General features: G+C 42.3%; 1 protein-coding gene across 3 annotated transcripts in view; it reads left to right on the top strand.

Moving 5' to 3' along the window:
* The window catches only part of LOC129866010 (2-acylglycerol O-acyltransferase 1-like), an 81,730-nt gene that overhangs the window by 51,021 nt on the left and 10,326 nt on the right, over positions 1–20,383 (top strand). For all 3 annotated transcript variants that reach the window (XM_055939147.1, XM_055939146.1, XM_055939148.1), the window contains exon 5: positions 10,541–10,740. In XM_055939147.1, coding sequence (XP_055795122.1) covers positions 10,541–10,740 — 200 coding nt within the window. The remainder of the gene's footprint in view (positions 1–10,540; positions 10,741–20,383) is intronic.

Genomic DNA, 20,383 nt, shown 5'->3' with positions numbered 1-20,383 from the left:
TATCCAGCTGGTCCCAGTGTCATGTTAATATCCAGCTGGTCCCAGTGTCGTGTTAATATCCAGCTGGTCCCAGTGTAATGTTAATATCCAGCTGGTCCCAGTGTAATGTTAATATCCAGCTGGTCCCAGTGTCATGTTAATATCCAGCTGGTCCCAGTGTCGTGGTAATATCCAGCTGGTCCCAGTGTCATGTTAATATCCAGCTGGTCCCAGTGTCATGTTAATATCCAGCTGGTCCCAGTGTCATGTTAATATCCAGCTGGTCCCAGTGTAATGTTAATATCCAGCTGGTCCCAGTGTCATGTTAATATCCAGCTGGTCCCAGTGTCATGTTAATATCCAGCTGGTCCCAGTGTCATGTTAATATCCAGCTGGTCCCAGTGTCATGTTAATATCCAGCTGGTCCCAGTGTCATGTTAATATCCAGCTGGTCCCAGTGTCATGTTAATATCCAGCTGGTCCCAGTGTCATGTTAATATCCAGCTGGTCCCAGTGTCATGTTAATATCCAGCTGGTCCCAGTGTCATGTTAATATCCAGCTGGTCCCAGTGTCATGTTAATATCCAGCTGGTCCCAGTGTCATGTTAATATCCAGCTGGTCCCAGTGGCATGTTAATATCCAGCTGGTCCCAGTGGCATGTTAATATCCAGCTGGTCCCAGTGTCATGTTAATATCCAGCTGGTCCCAGTGTCATGTTAATATCCAGCTGGTCCCAGTGTCATGTTAATATCCAGCTGGTCCCAGTGTCATGTTAATATCCAGCTGGTCCCAGTGTCATGTTAATACCCAGCTGGTCCCAGTGTCATGTTAATATCCAGCTGGTCCCAGTGTCATGTTAACACCCAGCTGGTCCCAGTGTCATGGTAACATCCAGCTGGTCCCAGTGTCATGTTAATATCCAGCTGGTCCCAGTGTAATGTTAACACCCAGCTGGTCCCAGTGTCATGTTAATATCCACACAACCATGCAATCCCGTACTGAAGAGCTTAATGACTTTCAACGGGGCACCGACGTAGGATCCGTCAAGTCAGTTTTTAGAAATTCTATCCTGCTAGAGCTGCCCCGGTCAACTGTAAATGATGTTATTGGTAAGTGGAAACATATAGGGGAAACACAGCCCATCCGCTGTGGTAGAACACACATGCTCACCGAACGGGACTGCCGAGTGCTGAAGTGCCTGGCGCATAAGACTAGTCTGTCCTCCGTTGCAACACTCACTACAGAGTTCCAAACTGCCTCTGGAAGCAACGTCAGCACAATCACTGTTCATCGGGAGCTTCATGAAATGGATTTCCATGGCCGAGCAGTCGCACACAAACCTAAGATCACCATGCGCAATGCCAAGCGTCGGCTGGAGTGGTGTAAAGCATTGGACTCTGGAGCAGTGGAAACTCATTCTCTGGAGTGATGAATCACGCTTCACCATCTAGCAGTCCTTCGGATGAATCTGGGTTTGGCGGATGCCAGGAGAACGCTACCTGCCCGAATGCATAGTGCCAACTGTAAAGTTTGGTGGAGGAGGAATAATAGTCTGGGGCTGTTTTTCATGTTTCGGGGTAGAGCCCTTAGTTCCAGTCAAGGGAAACTACATTCTAGACGCCTCTGTGCTCCCAACTTTGTGGAAACAGTTTTTGGGGAAGACCTTTTACTTTTTCAGCATGACAATTCCCCTGTGCACAAAGTAAGGTCAATACTGAAATTGTTTGTGGAGATCGGTGTGGGAAAACTTGACTGGCCTGCATAGAGCCCTGACCTGAACCCCATCGAACACCTTTGGGATGAATTGGAACGCCGACTGCGAGCCAGGCCTAATCTCCTAACATCAGTGCCGGACCTCACTAATGCTCTTGTGGCTGAATGGAAGCAAGTCCTCACAGCAATGTTCCAATATCTAGTGGAAAGCCTTCCCTGAAGAGTGGAGGCTGTTATAGCAGCAATGTTCCAACATCTAGTGGAAAGCCTTCCCAGAAGAGTGGAGGCTGTTGCAGCAGCAATGTTCCATCATCTAGTGGAAAGCCTTCCCAGAAGAGTGGAGGCTGTTACAGCAGCAATGTTCCAACATCTAGTGGAAAGCCTTCCCAGAAGAGTGGAGGCTGTTACAGCAGCAATGTTCCAACATCTAGTGGAAAGCCTTCCCAGAAGAGTGGAGGCTGTTATAGCAGCAATGTTCCAACATCTAGTGGAAAGCCTTCCCAGAAGAGTGGAGGCTGTTATAGCAGCAATGTTCCAACATCTAGTGGAAAGCCTTCCCAGAAGAGTGGAGTAGAGTTACCAGCCTCACAAATTGCAGCCCAACTAAATGCTTCAGGCCTTCGTGGTCGAATTGCTGCAAATAAACCACTACTAAAGGACACCAATAAGAAGAAGAGTCCTGTTTGGGCCAAGAAACATGAGCAATGGAAATTAGATCGGTGGAAATCTGTCCTTTGGTCTGATGAGTCTAAATTTTAGATTTTTGGTTCCAAACGGCGCGTCTTTGTGAGACGCAGAGTAGGTGAATGGATGATCTCCGCATGTGTGGTTCCCACCTTGAAGCATGGAGGTGTGATGGTGTGGGGGTGCTTTGCTGGTGACACCGTTGGTGATTTCTTTAGAATTCACAGCACACTTAACCAGCATGACTACCACAGCATTCTGCAGTGACACGCCATCCCAACTGCTTTGAGCTTTGTGGGACTATCATTTATTTTTCAACAGGACAATGACCCAACACACATCCAGGCTGTGTAAGGGCTATTTGACCAAGAAGGAGAGTGATGGAGTGCTGCATCAGATGACCTGGCCTCCACAATCACCCGACCTCAACCCAATTGAGATAGTTTGGGATGAGTTGGACCTCAGAGTGAAGGAAAAGCAGCCAACAAGTGCTCAGCATATGTGGGAACTCCTTCAAGAATGTTGGAAAAGCATTCCAGGTGAAGCTGGTTGAGAGAATGCCAAGACTGTGCAAAGCTGTCATCAAGGCAAAGGGTGGCTACTTATAAAATATATTTTAATTTGTTTAACACTTTTTTTTCTTAGTACATTATTCCAAATGTGTTATTTCATAGTTTGATGTCTTCACTATTATGCTACTATGTAGAAAAGCCATGCATTACAGGCAACATCCACACCGAACTAAAGGCTAGAGCTGCCGCTTTCAAGGAGCGAGATGCTAATCCAGATGATTATAAAAAATCCTGCTATCAGATGAATCATCAAACAGGCAAACCCTCAATACAAAGATTGAATCCTACTACACCTGCTCTGACTCTGGTCAGATGTGGCAGGGCTTGCAAACTATTACGGACTACAAAGGGAAACCCATTCGCAAGCTGCCCAGTGACGCGAGCCTACCAGACGAGCTAAATGCCTTTCATGCTCTCCTCGAGGCAAGCAACACTGAAGCATATAATACGAGACCACTATCTGTTCTGGATGACTGTGTGATCACGCTCTCCGTAGCTGATGTGAGCATTTTCCCTGTGCCCAATAAAGCGAAAGTAACCTGTCTAAATGACTACTGCCCCGTAGCACTCACCTCTGTAGTAATGAAGTCACTTGAAAGAGTGGTCAATCAACACCATCATTGCAGAAACCCTAGACCCACTCCAATTCGCATACCGCCCCAACATATCCACAGGTGACGCAATCTGAAATGCACTCCACTCTACCCTTTCCCACCTAGACAAAAGGAACACCTATGTGAGAATATTGTTCATCCCGGGTGGAGCAGCGTTCTAAGGCACTGCCTCTCAGTGCTAGAGGCCTTCACTACAGACCCTGGTTCAATTCCAGGCTGTACCACAACCGGTCGTGATTGGGATTCCCATAGGGGGGCGCACAATTGGAGCAGCGTCGTCCAGGTTTGTTCGGGGTAGGCCGTCATTGTATATAGCCTCCACATTGACTCTGTACCGTAATACCCTGTATATAGCCTCCACATTGACTCTGTACCGGTACACCCTGTATATAGCCTCCACATTGACTCTGTACCGGTACACCCTGTATATAGCCTCCACATTGACTCTGTACCGGTACACCCTGTATATAGTCTCCACATTGACTCTGTACCGGTACCCCCTGTATATAGCCTCCACATTGACTCTGTACCGGTACCCCCTGTATATAGACTCCATATTGACTCTGTACCGGTACCCCCTGTATATAGCCTCCACATTGACTCTGTACCGTAATACCCTGTATATAGCCTCCACATTGACTCTGTACCGGTACCACCTGTATATAGCCTCCACATTGACTCTGTACCGTAATACCCTGTATATAGCCTCCACATTGACTCTGTACCGTAACACCCTGTATATAGCCTCCACATTGACTCTGTACCGGTACCCCCTGTATATAGCCTCCACATTGACTCTGTACCGTAACACCCTGTATATAGCCTCCACATTGACTCTGTAACGTAACACCCTGTATATAGCCTCCACATTGACTCTGTACCGGTACCCCCTGTATATAGCCTCCACATTGACTCTGTACAGGTACCCCCTGTATATAGCCTCCACATTGACTCTGTACCGTAACCCCCTGTATATAGCCTCCACATTGACTCTGTACCGGTACCCCCTGTATATAGCCTCCACATTGACTCTGTACCGGTACACCCTGTATATAGTCTCCACATTGACTCTGTACCGGTACCCCCTGTATATAGCCTCCACATTGACTCTGTACCGGTACCCCCTGTATATAGACTCCATATTGACTCTGTACCGGTACCCCCTGTATATAGCCTCCACATTGACTCTGTACCGTAACACCCTGTATATAGCCTCCACATTGACTCTGTACCGGTACACCCTGTATATAGCCTCCACATTGACTCTGTACCGGTACACCCTGTATATAGCCTCCACATTGACTCTGTACCGGTACCCCCTGTATATAGCCTCCACATTGACTCTGTACCGGTACCCCCTGTATATAGCCTCCACATTGACTCTGTACCGTAACACCCTGTATATAGCCTCCACATTGACTCTGTACCGTAACCCCCTGTATATAGCCTCCACATTGACTCTGTACCGGTACCCCCTGTATATAGCCTCCACATTGACTCTGTACCGGTACCACCTGTATATAGCCTCCACATTGACTCTGTACCGGTACCACCTGTATATAGCCTCCACATTGACTCTGTACCGTAACACCCTGTATATAGCCTCCACATTGACTCTGTACCGTAATACCCTGTATATAGCCTCCACATTGACTCTGTACCGGTACCCCCTGTATATAGCCTCCACATTGACTCTGTACCGGTACCCCCTGTATATAGCCTCCACATTGACTCTGTACCGGTACCCCCTGTATATAGCCTCCACATTGACTCTGTACCGGTACCCCCTGTATATAGCCTCCACATTGACTCTGTACCGTAACACCCTGTATATAGCCTCCACATTGACTCTGTACCGGTACCCCCTGTATATAGCCTCCACATTGACTCTGTACCGGTACCCCCTGTATATAGCCTCCACATTGACTCTGTACCGGTACCCCCTGTATATAGCCTCCACATTGACTCTGTACCGGTATCCCCTGTATATAGCCTCCACATTGACTCTGTACCGGTACCCCCTGTATTTAACCTCCACATTGACTCTGTACCGTAACACCCTGTATATAGCCTCCACATTGACTCTGTACTGTAACACCCTGTATATAGCCTCCACATTGACTCTGTACCGGTACCCCCTGTATATAGCCTCCACATTGACTCTGTACCGGTATCCCCTGTATATAGCCTCCACATTGACTCTGTACCGGTACCCCCTGTATTTAACCTCCACATTGACTCTGTACCGTAACACCCTGTATATAGCCTCCACATTGACTCTGTACTGTAACACCCTGTAAATAGCCTCCACATTGACTCTGTACCGGTACCTCCTGTATATAGCCTCCACATTGACTCTGTACCGGTACCCCCTGTATATAGCCTCCACATTGACTCTGTACCGGTACCCCCTGTATATAGCCTCCACATTGACTCTGTACCGGTACCCCCTGTATATAGCCTCCACATTGACTCTGTACTGGTACCCCCTGTATATAGCCTCCACATTGACTCGGTACCGGTACCCCCTGTATATAGTCTCCACATTGACTCTGTACCGGTACCCCCTGTATATAGCCTCCACATTGACTCTGTACCGTAACACCCTGTATATAGCCTCCACATTGACTCTGTACCGGTACCACCTGTATATAGCCTCCACATTGACTCTGTACCGGTACCCCCTGTATATAGCCTCCACATTGACTCTGTACCGGTACCCCCTGTATATAGCCTCCACATTGACTCTGTACTGGTACCCCCTGTATATAGCCTCCACATTGACTCGGTACCGGTACCCCCTGTATATAGTCTCCACATTGACTCTGTACCGGTACCCCCTGTATATAGCCTCCACATTGACTCGGTACCGGTACCCCCTGTATATAGCCTCCACATTGACTCTGTACCGGTTTTCCCTGTATATAGCCTCCACATTGACTCTGTACCGGTACCCCCTGTATTTAACCTCCACATTGACTCTGTACCGTAACACCCTGTATATAGCCTCCACATTGACTCTGTACTGGTACCCCCTGTATATAGCCTCCACATTGACTCTGTACCGGTACCCCCTGTATATAGCCTCCACATTGACTCTGTACCGGTACCCCCTGTATATAGTCTCCACATTGACTCTGTACCGTAACACCCTGTATATAGTCTCCACATTGACTCTGTACCAGTGCCCCCTGTATATAGCCTCCACATTGACTCTGTACCGGTACCCCCTGTATATAGCCTCCACATTGACTCTGTACCGGTACCCCCTGTATATAGTCTCCACATTGACTCTGTACCGGTACCCCCTGTATATAGCCTCCACATTGACTCTGTACCGGTACCCCCTGTATATAGCCTCCACATTGACTCTGTACCGTAATACCCTGTATATAGCCTCCACATTGACTCTGTACCGGTACCCCCTGTATATAGCCTCCACATTGACTCTGTACCGTAATACCCTGTATATAGCCTCCACATTGACTCTGTACCGGTACCCCCTGTATATAGCCTCCACATTGACTCTGTACCGTAACACCATGTATATAGCCTCCACATTGACTCTGTACCAGTGCCCCCTGTATATAGCCTCCACATTGAATCGGTACCGGTACCCCCTGTATATAGCCTCCACATTGACTCTGTACCGGTACCCCCTGTATATAGCCTCCACATTGACTCGGTACCGGTACCCCCTGTATATAGCCTCCACATTGACTCTGTACCGGTACCCCCTGTATATAGCCTCCACATTGACTCGGTACCGGTACCCCCTGTATATAGCCTCCACATTGACTCTGTACCAGTACCCCCTGTATATAGTCTCCACATTGACTCTGTACCGGTACCCCCTGTATATAGCCTCCACATTGACTCTGTACCGTAACCCCCTGTATATAGCCTCCACATTGACTCTGTACCGTAACCCCCTGTATATAGCCTCCACATTGACTCTGTACCGTAACCCCCTGTATATAGCCTCCACATTGACTCTGTACCGTAACCCCCTGTATATAGCCTCCACATTGACTCTGTACCGGTACCACCTGTATATAGCCTCCACATTGACTCTGTACCGTAATACCCTGTATATAGCCTCCACATTGACTCTGTACCGTAACCCCCTGTATATAGCCTCCACATTGACTCTGTACCGTAACACCCTGTATATAGCCTCCACATTGACTCTGTACCGGTACCACCTGTATATAGCCTCCACATTGACTCTGTACCGTAACCCCCTGTATATAGCCTCCACATTGACTCTGTATTGGTACCACCTGTATATAGCCTCCACATTGACTCTGTACCGTAACACCCTGTATATAACCTCCACATTGACTCTGTACCGTAACACCCTGTATATAGTCTCCACATTGACTCTGTACCGTAATACCCTGTATATAGCCTCCACATTGACTCTGTACCGGTACCCCCTGTATATAGCCTCCACATTGACTCTGTATTGGTACCACCTGTATATAGCCTCCACACTGACTCTGTACCGTAACCCCCTGTATATAGCCTCCACATTGACTCTGTACCGTAACCCCCTGTATATAGCCTCCACATTGACTCTGTACCGTAACACCCTGTATATAGCCTCCACATTGACTCTGTACCAATACCCCCTGTATATAGCCTCCACATTGACTCTGTACCGGTACCCCCTGTATATAGCCTCCACATTGACTCTGTACCGTAACACCCTGTATATAGCCTCCACATTGACTCTGTACCGGTACCCCCTGTATATAGTCTCCACATTGACTCTGTATCAGTACCCCCTGTATATAGTCTCCACATTGACTCTGTACCGGTACCCCCTGTATATAGTCTCCACATTGACTCTGTACCGGTACCCCCTGTATATAGCCTCCACATTGACTCTGTACTGTAACACCCTGTATATAGCCTCCACATTGACTCTGTACTGTAACACCCTGTATATAGCCTCCACATTGACTCTGTACCGGTACACCCTGTATATAGCCTCCACATTGACTCTGTACCGGTACCCCCTGTATATAGCCTCGATATTGTAATTTTTATTGTGATATTTTATTTATTTTTACTTTAGTTTATTTGGAAAATATTTTCTTAAATCTTATTCTCTTAAAACGGCATGGTCGGTTAAGGGCTTGTAAGTAAGCATTTCACAGTAAGTTCTACACCTGTTCTATTTGGTGCAAGTGACAAACATTTGATTTGATTTTAAAGGCTCTGCACTGGCTGCCTGTGAGTTTTTAAGATTAATTTTAAGATTCTTCTATTGGTTTTTAAATCAATCCATGATTGTGCACCCCAATACATGTCAGACATGCTTTAAGTTATGTACCCAGTAGGTCCCTCAGGTCCACTGGCCTTTTAACTATCCCAAAGCCTAGGACCAAGAGGCATGGAGAGACAGCCTTTTAACTGTCCCAAAGCCTAGGACCAAGAGGCATGGAGAGACAGCCTTTTAACTATCCCAAAGCCCAGGACCAAGAGGCATGGAGAGACAGCCTTCTAACTATCCCAAAGCCTAGGACCAAGAGGCATGGAGAGACAGCCTTTTAACTATCCCAAAGCCTAGGACCAAGAGGCATGGAGAGACAGCCTTTAGTTACTATGCCCCCAGCCTAGGACCAAGAGGTATGGAGAGACAGCCTTTTAACTATCCCAAAGCCTAGGACCAAGAGGCATGGAGAGGCAGCCTTATAACTATCCCCAAGCCTAGGACCAAGAGGCATGGAGAGACAGCCTTTTAACTACCCCAAAGCCCAGGACCAAGAGGCATGGAGAGACAGCCTTATAACTATCCCAAAGCCTAGGACCAAGAGGCATGGAGAGACAGCCTTTTAACTGTCCCAAAGCCTAGGACCAAGAGGCATGGAGAGACAGCCTTTTAACTATCCCAAAGCCCAGGACCAAGAGGCATGGAGAGACAGCCTTCTAACTATCCCAAAGCCTAGGACCAAGAGGCATGGAGAGACAGCCTTTTAACTATCCCAAAGCCTAGGACCAAGAGGCATGGAGAGACAGCCTTTAGTTACTATGCCCCCAGCCTAGGACCAAGAGGTATGGAGAGACAGCCTTTTAACTATCCCAAAGCCTAGGACCAAGAGGCATGGAGAGGCAGCCTTATAACTATCCCCAAGCCTAGGACCAAGAGGCATGGAGAGACAGCCTTTTAACTACCCCAAAGCCCAGGACCAAGAGGCATGGAGAGACAGCCTTATAACTATCCCAAAGCCTAGGTCCAAGAGGCATGGAGAGACCGCTTTTTAACTATCCCAAAGCCCAGGACCAAGAGGCATGGAGAGGAAGCCTTTTAACTATCCCAAAGCCCAGGACCAAGAGGCATGGAGAGACAGCCTTATAACTATCCCAAAGCCTAGGACCAGGAGGCATGGAGAGACAGCCTTATAACTATCCCAAAGCCCAGGACCAAGAGGCATGGAGAGACAGCCTTTTAACTATCCCAAAGCCTAGGACCAGGAGGCATGGAGAGACAACCTTTTAACTATCCCAAAGCCCAGGACCAAGAGGCATGGAGAGACCAAGAGGCATGGAGAGACCAAGAGGCATGGAGAGGCAGCCTTTAGTTACTATGCCCCCAGCCTCTGCAATAGCCTGCCAGATAACCTGAGGGGCCCTAAATGGGGACATTTTTAAAAGAGATCTTAAAACATACCTTTTCAGCTTTAATTTTCCTTAGGGTGCTTTTATTCATTCAGCTTTCATTGTTATTCTTTAGTTTTTTATCCTCTTACGTTTGTTGTGTAGTATTGCAAAAAAATTCCATGAAGCGCATTGCGTTGAATCCATGCCTGAAATGTACTGTAGAAATAAAGCTTGATTTTATGTTAATGTACTGTATCTATAGGGCCCAGTTAGTACCTGTGTTCTCCTTTGGGGAGAATGAGCTCTTCGACCAGATGACCAACCCTGCTGGTTAGTGTAATGTCCAGTGTATATATAATGTCTCGTAGGGCCCAGCTAGTACCTGTGTTCTCCTTTGGGGAGAATGAGCTCTTCGACCAGATGACCAACCCTACCGGCTCGCCGCTTCGCTGGCTACAGGACCACCTGCAAAGGCTCATGGGAGTGGCACTGCCGCTGTTCACCGGGAGAGGAGTGTTCCAGTACAGCTTTGGTCTACTGCCCTACAGACAGCCCATACACACTGTTGGTACGAGACACACACACACACTTTCTCCCCTATCTCTCCAGTGTATTTGTATTTATGATGGATCCCCATTAGTTCCTGCCAAGGCAGCAGCTACTCTTCCTGGGGTTTATTATGGATCCCCATTAGTTCCTGCCAAGGCAGCAGCTACTCTTCCTGGGGTTTATTATGGATCCCCATTAGTTCCTGCTAAGGCAGCAGCTACTCTTCCTGGGGTTTATTATGGATCCCCATTAGATACTGCTAAGGCAGCAGCTACTCTTCCTGGGGTTTATTATGGATCCCCATTAGTTCCTGCCAAGGCAGCAGCTACTCTTCCTGGGGTTTATTATGGATCCCCATTAGTTCCTGCCAAGGCAGCAGCTACTCTACCTGGGGTTTATTATGGATCCCCATTAGTTCCTGCCCAGGCAGCAGCTACTCTTCCTGGGGTTTATTATGGATCCCCATTAGTTCCTGCTAAGGCAGCAGCTACTCTTCCTGGGGTTTATTATGGATCCCCATTAGTTCCTGTCAAGACAGCAGCTACTCTTCCTGGGGTTTATTATGAATCCCCATTAGTTCCTGCCAAGGCAGCAGCTACTCTTCCTGGGGTTTATTATGGATCCCCATTAGTTCCTGCCAAGGCAGCAGCTACTCTTCCTGGGGTTTATTATGGATCCCCATTAGTTCCTGCCAAGGCACCAGCTACTCTTCCTGGGGTTTATTATGGATCCCCATTAGTTCCTGCCCAGGCAGCAGCTACTCTTCCTGGGTTTTTATTATGGATCCCCATTAGTTCCTGCTAAGGCAGCAGCTACTCTTCCTGGGGTTTATTATGGATCCCCATTAGTTCCTGTCAAGACAGCAGCTACTCTTCCTGGGGTTTATTATGGATCCCCATTAGTTCCTGCCAAGGCAGCAGCTACTCTTCCTGGGGTTTATTATAGATCCCCATTAGTTCCTGCCAAGGCAGCAGCTACTCTTCTTGGGGTTTATTATGGATCCCCATTAGTTCCTGTCAAGACAGCAGCTACTCTTCCTGGGGTTTATTATGGATCCCCATTAGTTTCTGCCAAGGCAGCAGCTACTCTTCCTGGGGTTTATTATGGATCCCCGTTAGTTCCTGCCAAGGCAGCAGCTACTCTTCCTGGGGTTTATTATGGATCCCCGTTAGTTCCTGCCAAGGCAGCAGCTACTCTTCCTGGGGTTTATTATGGATCCCCGTTAGTTCCTGCCAAGGCAGCAGCTACTCTTCCTGGGGTTTGTTATGGATCCCCATTAGTTCCTGCCAAGGCAGCAGCTACTCTTCCTGGGGTTTATTATGGATCCCCGTTAGTTCCTGCCAAGTCAGCAGCTACTCTTCCTGGGGTTTATTATGGATCCCCATTAATTCCTGCCAAGGCAGCAGCTACTCTTCCTAGGGTTTATTATGGATCCCCATTACTTCCTGCCAAGGCAGCAGCTACTCTTCCTGGGGTTTATTATGGATCCCCATTAGTTCCTGCCAAGTCAGCAGCTACTCTTCCTGGGGTTTATTATGGATCCCCATTACTTCCTGCCAAGGCAGCAGCTACTCTTCCTAGGGTTTATTATGGATCCCCATTACTTCCTGCCAAGGCAGCAGCTACTCTTCCTGGGGTTTATTATGGATCCCCATTAGTTCCTGCCAAGGCAGCAGCTACTCTTCCTGGGGTTTATTATGGATCCCCATTACTTCCTGTCAAGGCAGCAGCTACTCTTCCTGGGGATTATTATGGATCCCCATTAGTTCCTGCCAAGGCAGCAGCTACTCTTCCTGGGGTTTATTATGGATCACCATTAGTTCCTGCCAAGGCAGCAGCTACTCTTCCTGGGGTTTAGTATGGATCCCCATTAGTTCCTGCCAAGGCAGCAGCTACTCTTCCTGGGGTTTATTATGGATCCCCGTTAGTTCCTGCCAAGACAGCAGCTACTCTTCCTGGGGCTTATTATGGATCCCCATTAGTTCCTGCCAAGGCAGCAGCTACTCTTCCTGGGGTTTATTATGGATCCCCGTTAGTTCCTGCCAAGGCAGCAGCTACTCTTCCAGGGGTTTATTATGTATCCCCTTTAGTTCCTGCCAAGGCAGCAGCTACTCTTCCTGGGGTTTATTATGTATCCCCTTTAGTTCCTGCCAAGGCAGCAGCTACTCTTCCTGGGGTTTATTATGGATCCCCGTTAGTTCCTGCCAAGGCAGCAGCTACTCTTCCTGGGGTTTATTATGGATCCCCATTAGTTCCTGCCAAGGCAGCAGCTACTCTTCCTGGGGTTTATTATGTATCCCCTTTAGTTCCTGCCAAGGCAGCAGCTACTCTTCCTGGGGTTTATTATGTATCCCCTTTAGCTCCTGCCAAGGCAGCAGCTACTCTTCCTGGGGTTTATTATGGATCCCCATTCAGTTCCTGCCAAGGCAGCAGCTACTCTTCTTGGGGTCCAAACATATTAAAGCATTTATATTACATATAAAACTAAATATAAAACTGTACATCATATAAAATGATTACGCCACTACATATCTACAATACAACATGTATAATACCACCACTACAATACAACATGTATAATACCACCACTACAATACAACATGTATAATACCACCACTACAATACAACATGTATAATACCACCACTACAATACAACATGTATAATACCACTACTACAATACAACATGTATAATACCACCACTACAATACAACATGTATAATACCACCACCACAATACAACATGTATAATACCACCACTACATATCTACAATACAACATGTATAATACCACCACTACAATACAACATGTATAATACCACCACTACAATACAACATGTATAATACCACCACTACAATACAACATGTATAATACCACCACTACAATACAACATGTATAATACCACCACTACAATACAACATGTATAATACCACCACTACAATACAACATGTATAATACCACCACTACAATACAACATGTATAATACCACCTCTACAATACAACATGTATAATACCACCACTACAATACAACATGTATAATACCACCACTACATATCTACAATACAACATGTATAATACCACCACTACAATACAACATGTATAATACCACCACTACAATACAACATGTATAATACCACCACTACAATACAACATGTATAATACCACCACTACAATACAACATGTATAATACCACCACTACATATCTACAATACAACATGTATAATACCACCACTACAATACAACATGTATAATACCACCACTACAATACAACATGTATAATACCACCACTACAATACAACATGTATAATACCACCACTACAATACAACATGTATAATACCACCACTACAATACAACATGTATAATACCACCACTACAATACAACATGTATAATACCACCACTACAATACAACATGTATAATACCACCACTACAATACAACATGTATAATACCACCACTACAATACAACATGTATAATACCACCACTACAATACAACATGTATAATACCACCACTACAATACAACATGTATAATACCACCACTACATATCTACAATACAACATGTATAATACCACCACTACAATACAACATGTATAATACCACCACTACAATACAACATGTATAATACCACCACTACAATACAACATGTATAATACCACCACTACAATACAACATGTATAATACCACCACTACAATACAACATGTATAATACCACCACTACAATACAACATGTATAATACCACCACTACAATACAACATGTATAATACCACCACTACAATACAACATGTATAATACCACTACTACAATACAACATGTATAATACCACCACTACAATACAACATGTATAATACCACCACTACAATACAACATGTATAATACCACCACTACAATACAACATGTATAATACCACCACTACAATACAACATGTATAATACCACCACTACAATACAACATGTATAATACCACCACTACAATACAACATGTATAATACCACCACCACAATACAACATGTATAATACCACCACTACAATACAACATGTATAATACCACCACTACAATACAACATGTATAATACCACCACTACAATACAACATGTATAATACCACCACTACAATACAACATGTATAATACCACCACCACAATACAACATGTATAATACCACCACTACAATACAACATGTATAATACCACCACTACAATACAACATGTATAATACCACCACTACAATACAACATGTATAATACCACCACTACAATACAACATGTATAATACCACCACTACAATACAACATGTATAATACCACCACTACAATACAACATGTATAATACCACCACTACAATACAACATGTATAATACCACCACTACAATACAACATGTATAATACCACCACTACAATACAACATGTATAATACCACCACTACAATACAACATGTATAATACCACCACTACAATACAACATGTATAATACCACCACTACAATACAACATGTATAATACCACCACTACAATACAACATGTATAATACCACCACTACAATACAACATGTATAATACCACCACTACAATACAACATGTATAATACCACCACTACAATACAACATGTATAATACCACCACTACAATACAACATGTATAATACCACCACTACAATACAACATGTATAATACCACCACTACAATACAACATGTATAATACCACCACTACAATACAACATGTATAATACCACCACTACAATACAACATGTATAATACCACCACTACAATACAACATGTATAATACCACCACTACAATACAACATGTATAATACCACCACTACAATACAACATGTATAATACCACCACTACAATACAACATGTATAACACCACCACTACTACTACAATACAACATGTATAATACCACCACTACAATACAACATGTATAATACCACCACTACAATACAACATGTATAATACCACCACTACAATACAACATGTATAATACCACCACTACAATACAACATGTATAATACCACCACTACAATACAACATGTATAATACCACCACTACAATACAACATGTATAATACCACCACTACAATACAACATGTATAATACCACCACTACAATACAACATGTATAATACCACCACTACAATACAACATGTATAATACCACCACTACAATACAACATGTATAATACCACCACTACAATACAACATGTATAATACCACCACTACAATACAACATGTATAATACCACCCACTACAATACAACATGTATAATACCACCACTACAATACAACATGTATAATACCACCACTACAATACAACATGTATAATACCACCACTACAATACAACATGTATAATACCACCACTACAATACAACATGTATAATACCACCACTACAATACAACATGTATAATACCACCACTACAATACAACATGTATAATACCACCACTACAATACAACATGTATAATACCACCACTACAATACAACATGTATAATACCACCACTACAATACAACATGTATAATACCACCACTACAATACAACATGTATAATACCACCACTACAATACAACATGTATAATACCACCACTACAATACAACATGTATAATACCACCACTACAATACAACATGTATAATACCACCACTACAATACAACATGTATAATACCACCACTACAATACAACATGTATAATACCACCACTACAATACAACATGTATAATACCACCACTACAATACAACATGTATAATACCACCACTACAATACAACATGTATAATACCACCACTACAATACAACATGTATAATACCACCACTACAATACAACATGTATAATACCACCACTACAATACAACATGTATAATACCACCACTACAATACAACATGTATAATACCACCACTACAATACAACATGTATAATACCACCACTACAATACAACATGTATAATACCACCACTACATATCTACAATACAACATGTATAATACCACCACTACATATCTACAATACAACATGTATAATACCACCACTACAATACAACATGTATAATACCACCACTACATACTACAATACAACATGTATAATACCACCACTACAATACAACATGTATAATACCACCACTACAATACAACATGTATAATACCACCACTACAATACAACATGTATAATACCACCACTACAATACAACATGTATAATACCACCACTACAATACAACATGTATAATACCACCACTACAATACAACATGTATAATACCACCACTACAATACAACATGTATAATACCACCACTACAATACAACATGTATAATACCACCACTACAATACAACATGTATAATACCACCACTACAATACAACATGTATAATACCACCACTACAATACAACATGTATAATACCACCACTACATATCTACAATACAACATGTATAATACCACCACTACAATACAACATGTATAATACCACCACTACATATCTACAATACAACATGTATAATACCACCACTACAATACAACATGTATAATACCACCACTACAATACAACATGTATAATACCACCACTACAATACAACATGTATAATACCACCACTACATATCTACAATACAACATGTATAATACCACCACTACAATACAACATGTATAATACCACCACTACAATACAACATGTATAATACCACCACTACAATACAACATGTATAATACCACCACTACAATACAACATGTATAATACCACCACTACAATACAACATGTATAATACCACCACTACAATACAACATGTATAATACCACCACTACATCACAATACAACATGTATAATACCACCACTACAATACAACATGTATAATACCACCACTACAATACAACATGTATAATACCACCACTACAATACAACATGTATAATACCACCACTACAATACAACATGTATAATACCACCACTACAATACAACATGTATAATACCACCACTACAATACAACATGTATAATACCACCACTACAATACAACATGTATAATACCACCACTACAATACAACATGTATAATACCACCACTACAATACAACATGTATAATACCACCACTACAATACAACATGTATAATACCACCACTACAATACAACATGTATAATACCACCACTACAATACAACATGTATAATACCACCACTACAATACAACATGTATAATACCACCACTACAATACAACATGTATAATACCACCACTACAATACAACATGTATAATACCACCACTACAATACAACATGTATAATACCACCACTACAATACAACATGTATAATACCACCACTACAATACAACATGTATAATACCACCACTACAATACAACATGTATAATACCACCACTACAATACAACATGTATAATACCACCACTACAATACAACATGTATAATACCACCACTACAATACAACATGTATAATACCACCACTACAATACAACATGTATAATACCACCACTACAATACAACATGTATAATACCACCACTACAATACAACATGTATAATACCACCACTACAATACAACATGTATAATACCACCACTACAATACAACATGTATAATACCACCACTACAATACAACATGTATAATACCACCACTACAATACAACATGTATAATACCACCACTACAATACAACATGTATAATACCACCACTACAATACAACATGTATAATACCACCACTACAATACAACATGTATAATACCACCACTACAATACAACATGTATAATACCACCACTACAATACAACATGTATAATACCACCACTACAATACAACATGTATAATACCACCACTACAATACAACATGTATAATACCACCACTACAATACAACATGTATAATACCACCACTACAATACAACATGTATAATACCACCACTACAATACAACATGTATAATACCACCACTACAATACAACATGTATAATACCACCACTACAATACAACATGTATAATACCACCACTACAATACAACATGTATAATACCACCACTACAATACAACATGTATAATACCACCACTACAATACAACATGTATAATACCACCACTACAATACAACATGTATAATACCACCACTACAATACAACATGTATAATACCACCACTACACTACAATACAACATGTATAATACCACCACTACAATACAACATGTATAATACCACCACTACAATACAACATGTATAATACCACCACTACAATACAACATGTATAATACCACCACTACATATCTACAATACAACATGTATAATACCACCACTACAATACAACATGTATAATACCACCACTACAATACAACATGTATAATACCACCACTACATATCTACAATACAACATGTATAATACCACCACTACAATACAACATGTATAATACCACCACTACAATACAACATGTATAATACCACCACTACAATACAACATGTATAATACCACCACTACAATACAACATGTATAATACCACCACTACAATACAACATGTATAATACCACCACTACAATACAACATGTATAATACCACCACTACAATACAACATGTATAATACCACCACTACAATACAACATGTATAATACCACCACTACAATACAACATGTATAATACCACCACTACAATACAACATGTATAATACCACCACTACAATACAACATGTATAATACCACCACTACAATACAACATGTATAATACCACCACTACAATACAACATGTATAATACCACCACTACAATACAACATGTATAATACCACCACTACATATCTACAATACAACATGTATAATACCACCACTACAATACAACATGTATAATACCACCACTACAATACAACATGTATAATACCACCACTACAATACAACATGTATAATACCACCACTACAATACAACATGTATAATACCACCACTACAATACAACATGTATAATACCACCACTACAATACAACATGTATAATACCACCACTACAATACAACATGTATAATACCACCACTACAATACAACATGTATAATACCACCACTACAATACAACATGTATAATACCACCACTACATACTACAATACAACATGTATAATACCACCACTACAATACAACATGTATAATACCACCACTACAATACAACATGTATAATACCACCACTACAATACAACATGTATAATACCACCACTACAATACAACATGTATAATACCACCACTACAATACAACATGTATAATACCACCACTACAATACAACATGTATAATACCACCACTACAATACAACATGTATAATACCACCACTACAATACAACATGTATAATACCACCACTACAATACAACATGTATAATACCACCACTACAATACAACATGTATAATACCACCACTACAATACAACATGTATAATACCACCACTACAATACAACATGTATAATACCACCACTACAATACAACATGTATAATACCACCACTACAATACAACATGTATAATACCACCACTACAATACAACATGTATAATACCACCACTACAATACAACATGTATAATACCACCACTACAATACAACATGTATAATACCACCACTACAATACAACATGTATAATACCACCACTACAATACAACATGTATAATACCACCACTACAATACAACATGTATAATACCACCACTACAATACAACATGTATAATACCACCACTACAATACAACATGTATAATACCACCCTAC

The sequence above is a fragment of the Salvelinus fontinalis genome, chromosome 11 (assembly GCF_029448725.1).
Source record: "Salvelinus fontinalis isolate EN_2023a chromosome 11, ASM2944872v1, whole genome shotgun sequence".
NCBI classification, from domain to species: Eukaryota; Metazoa; Chordata; class Actinopteri; order Salmoniformes; family Salmonidae; genus Salvelinus; species Salvelinus fontinalis.
This window is presented reverse-complemented; position numbering and strand designations above follow the sequence as displayed.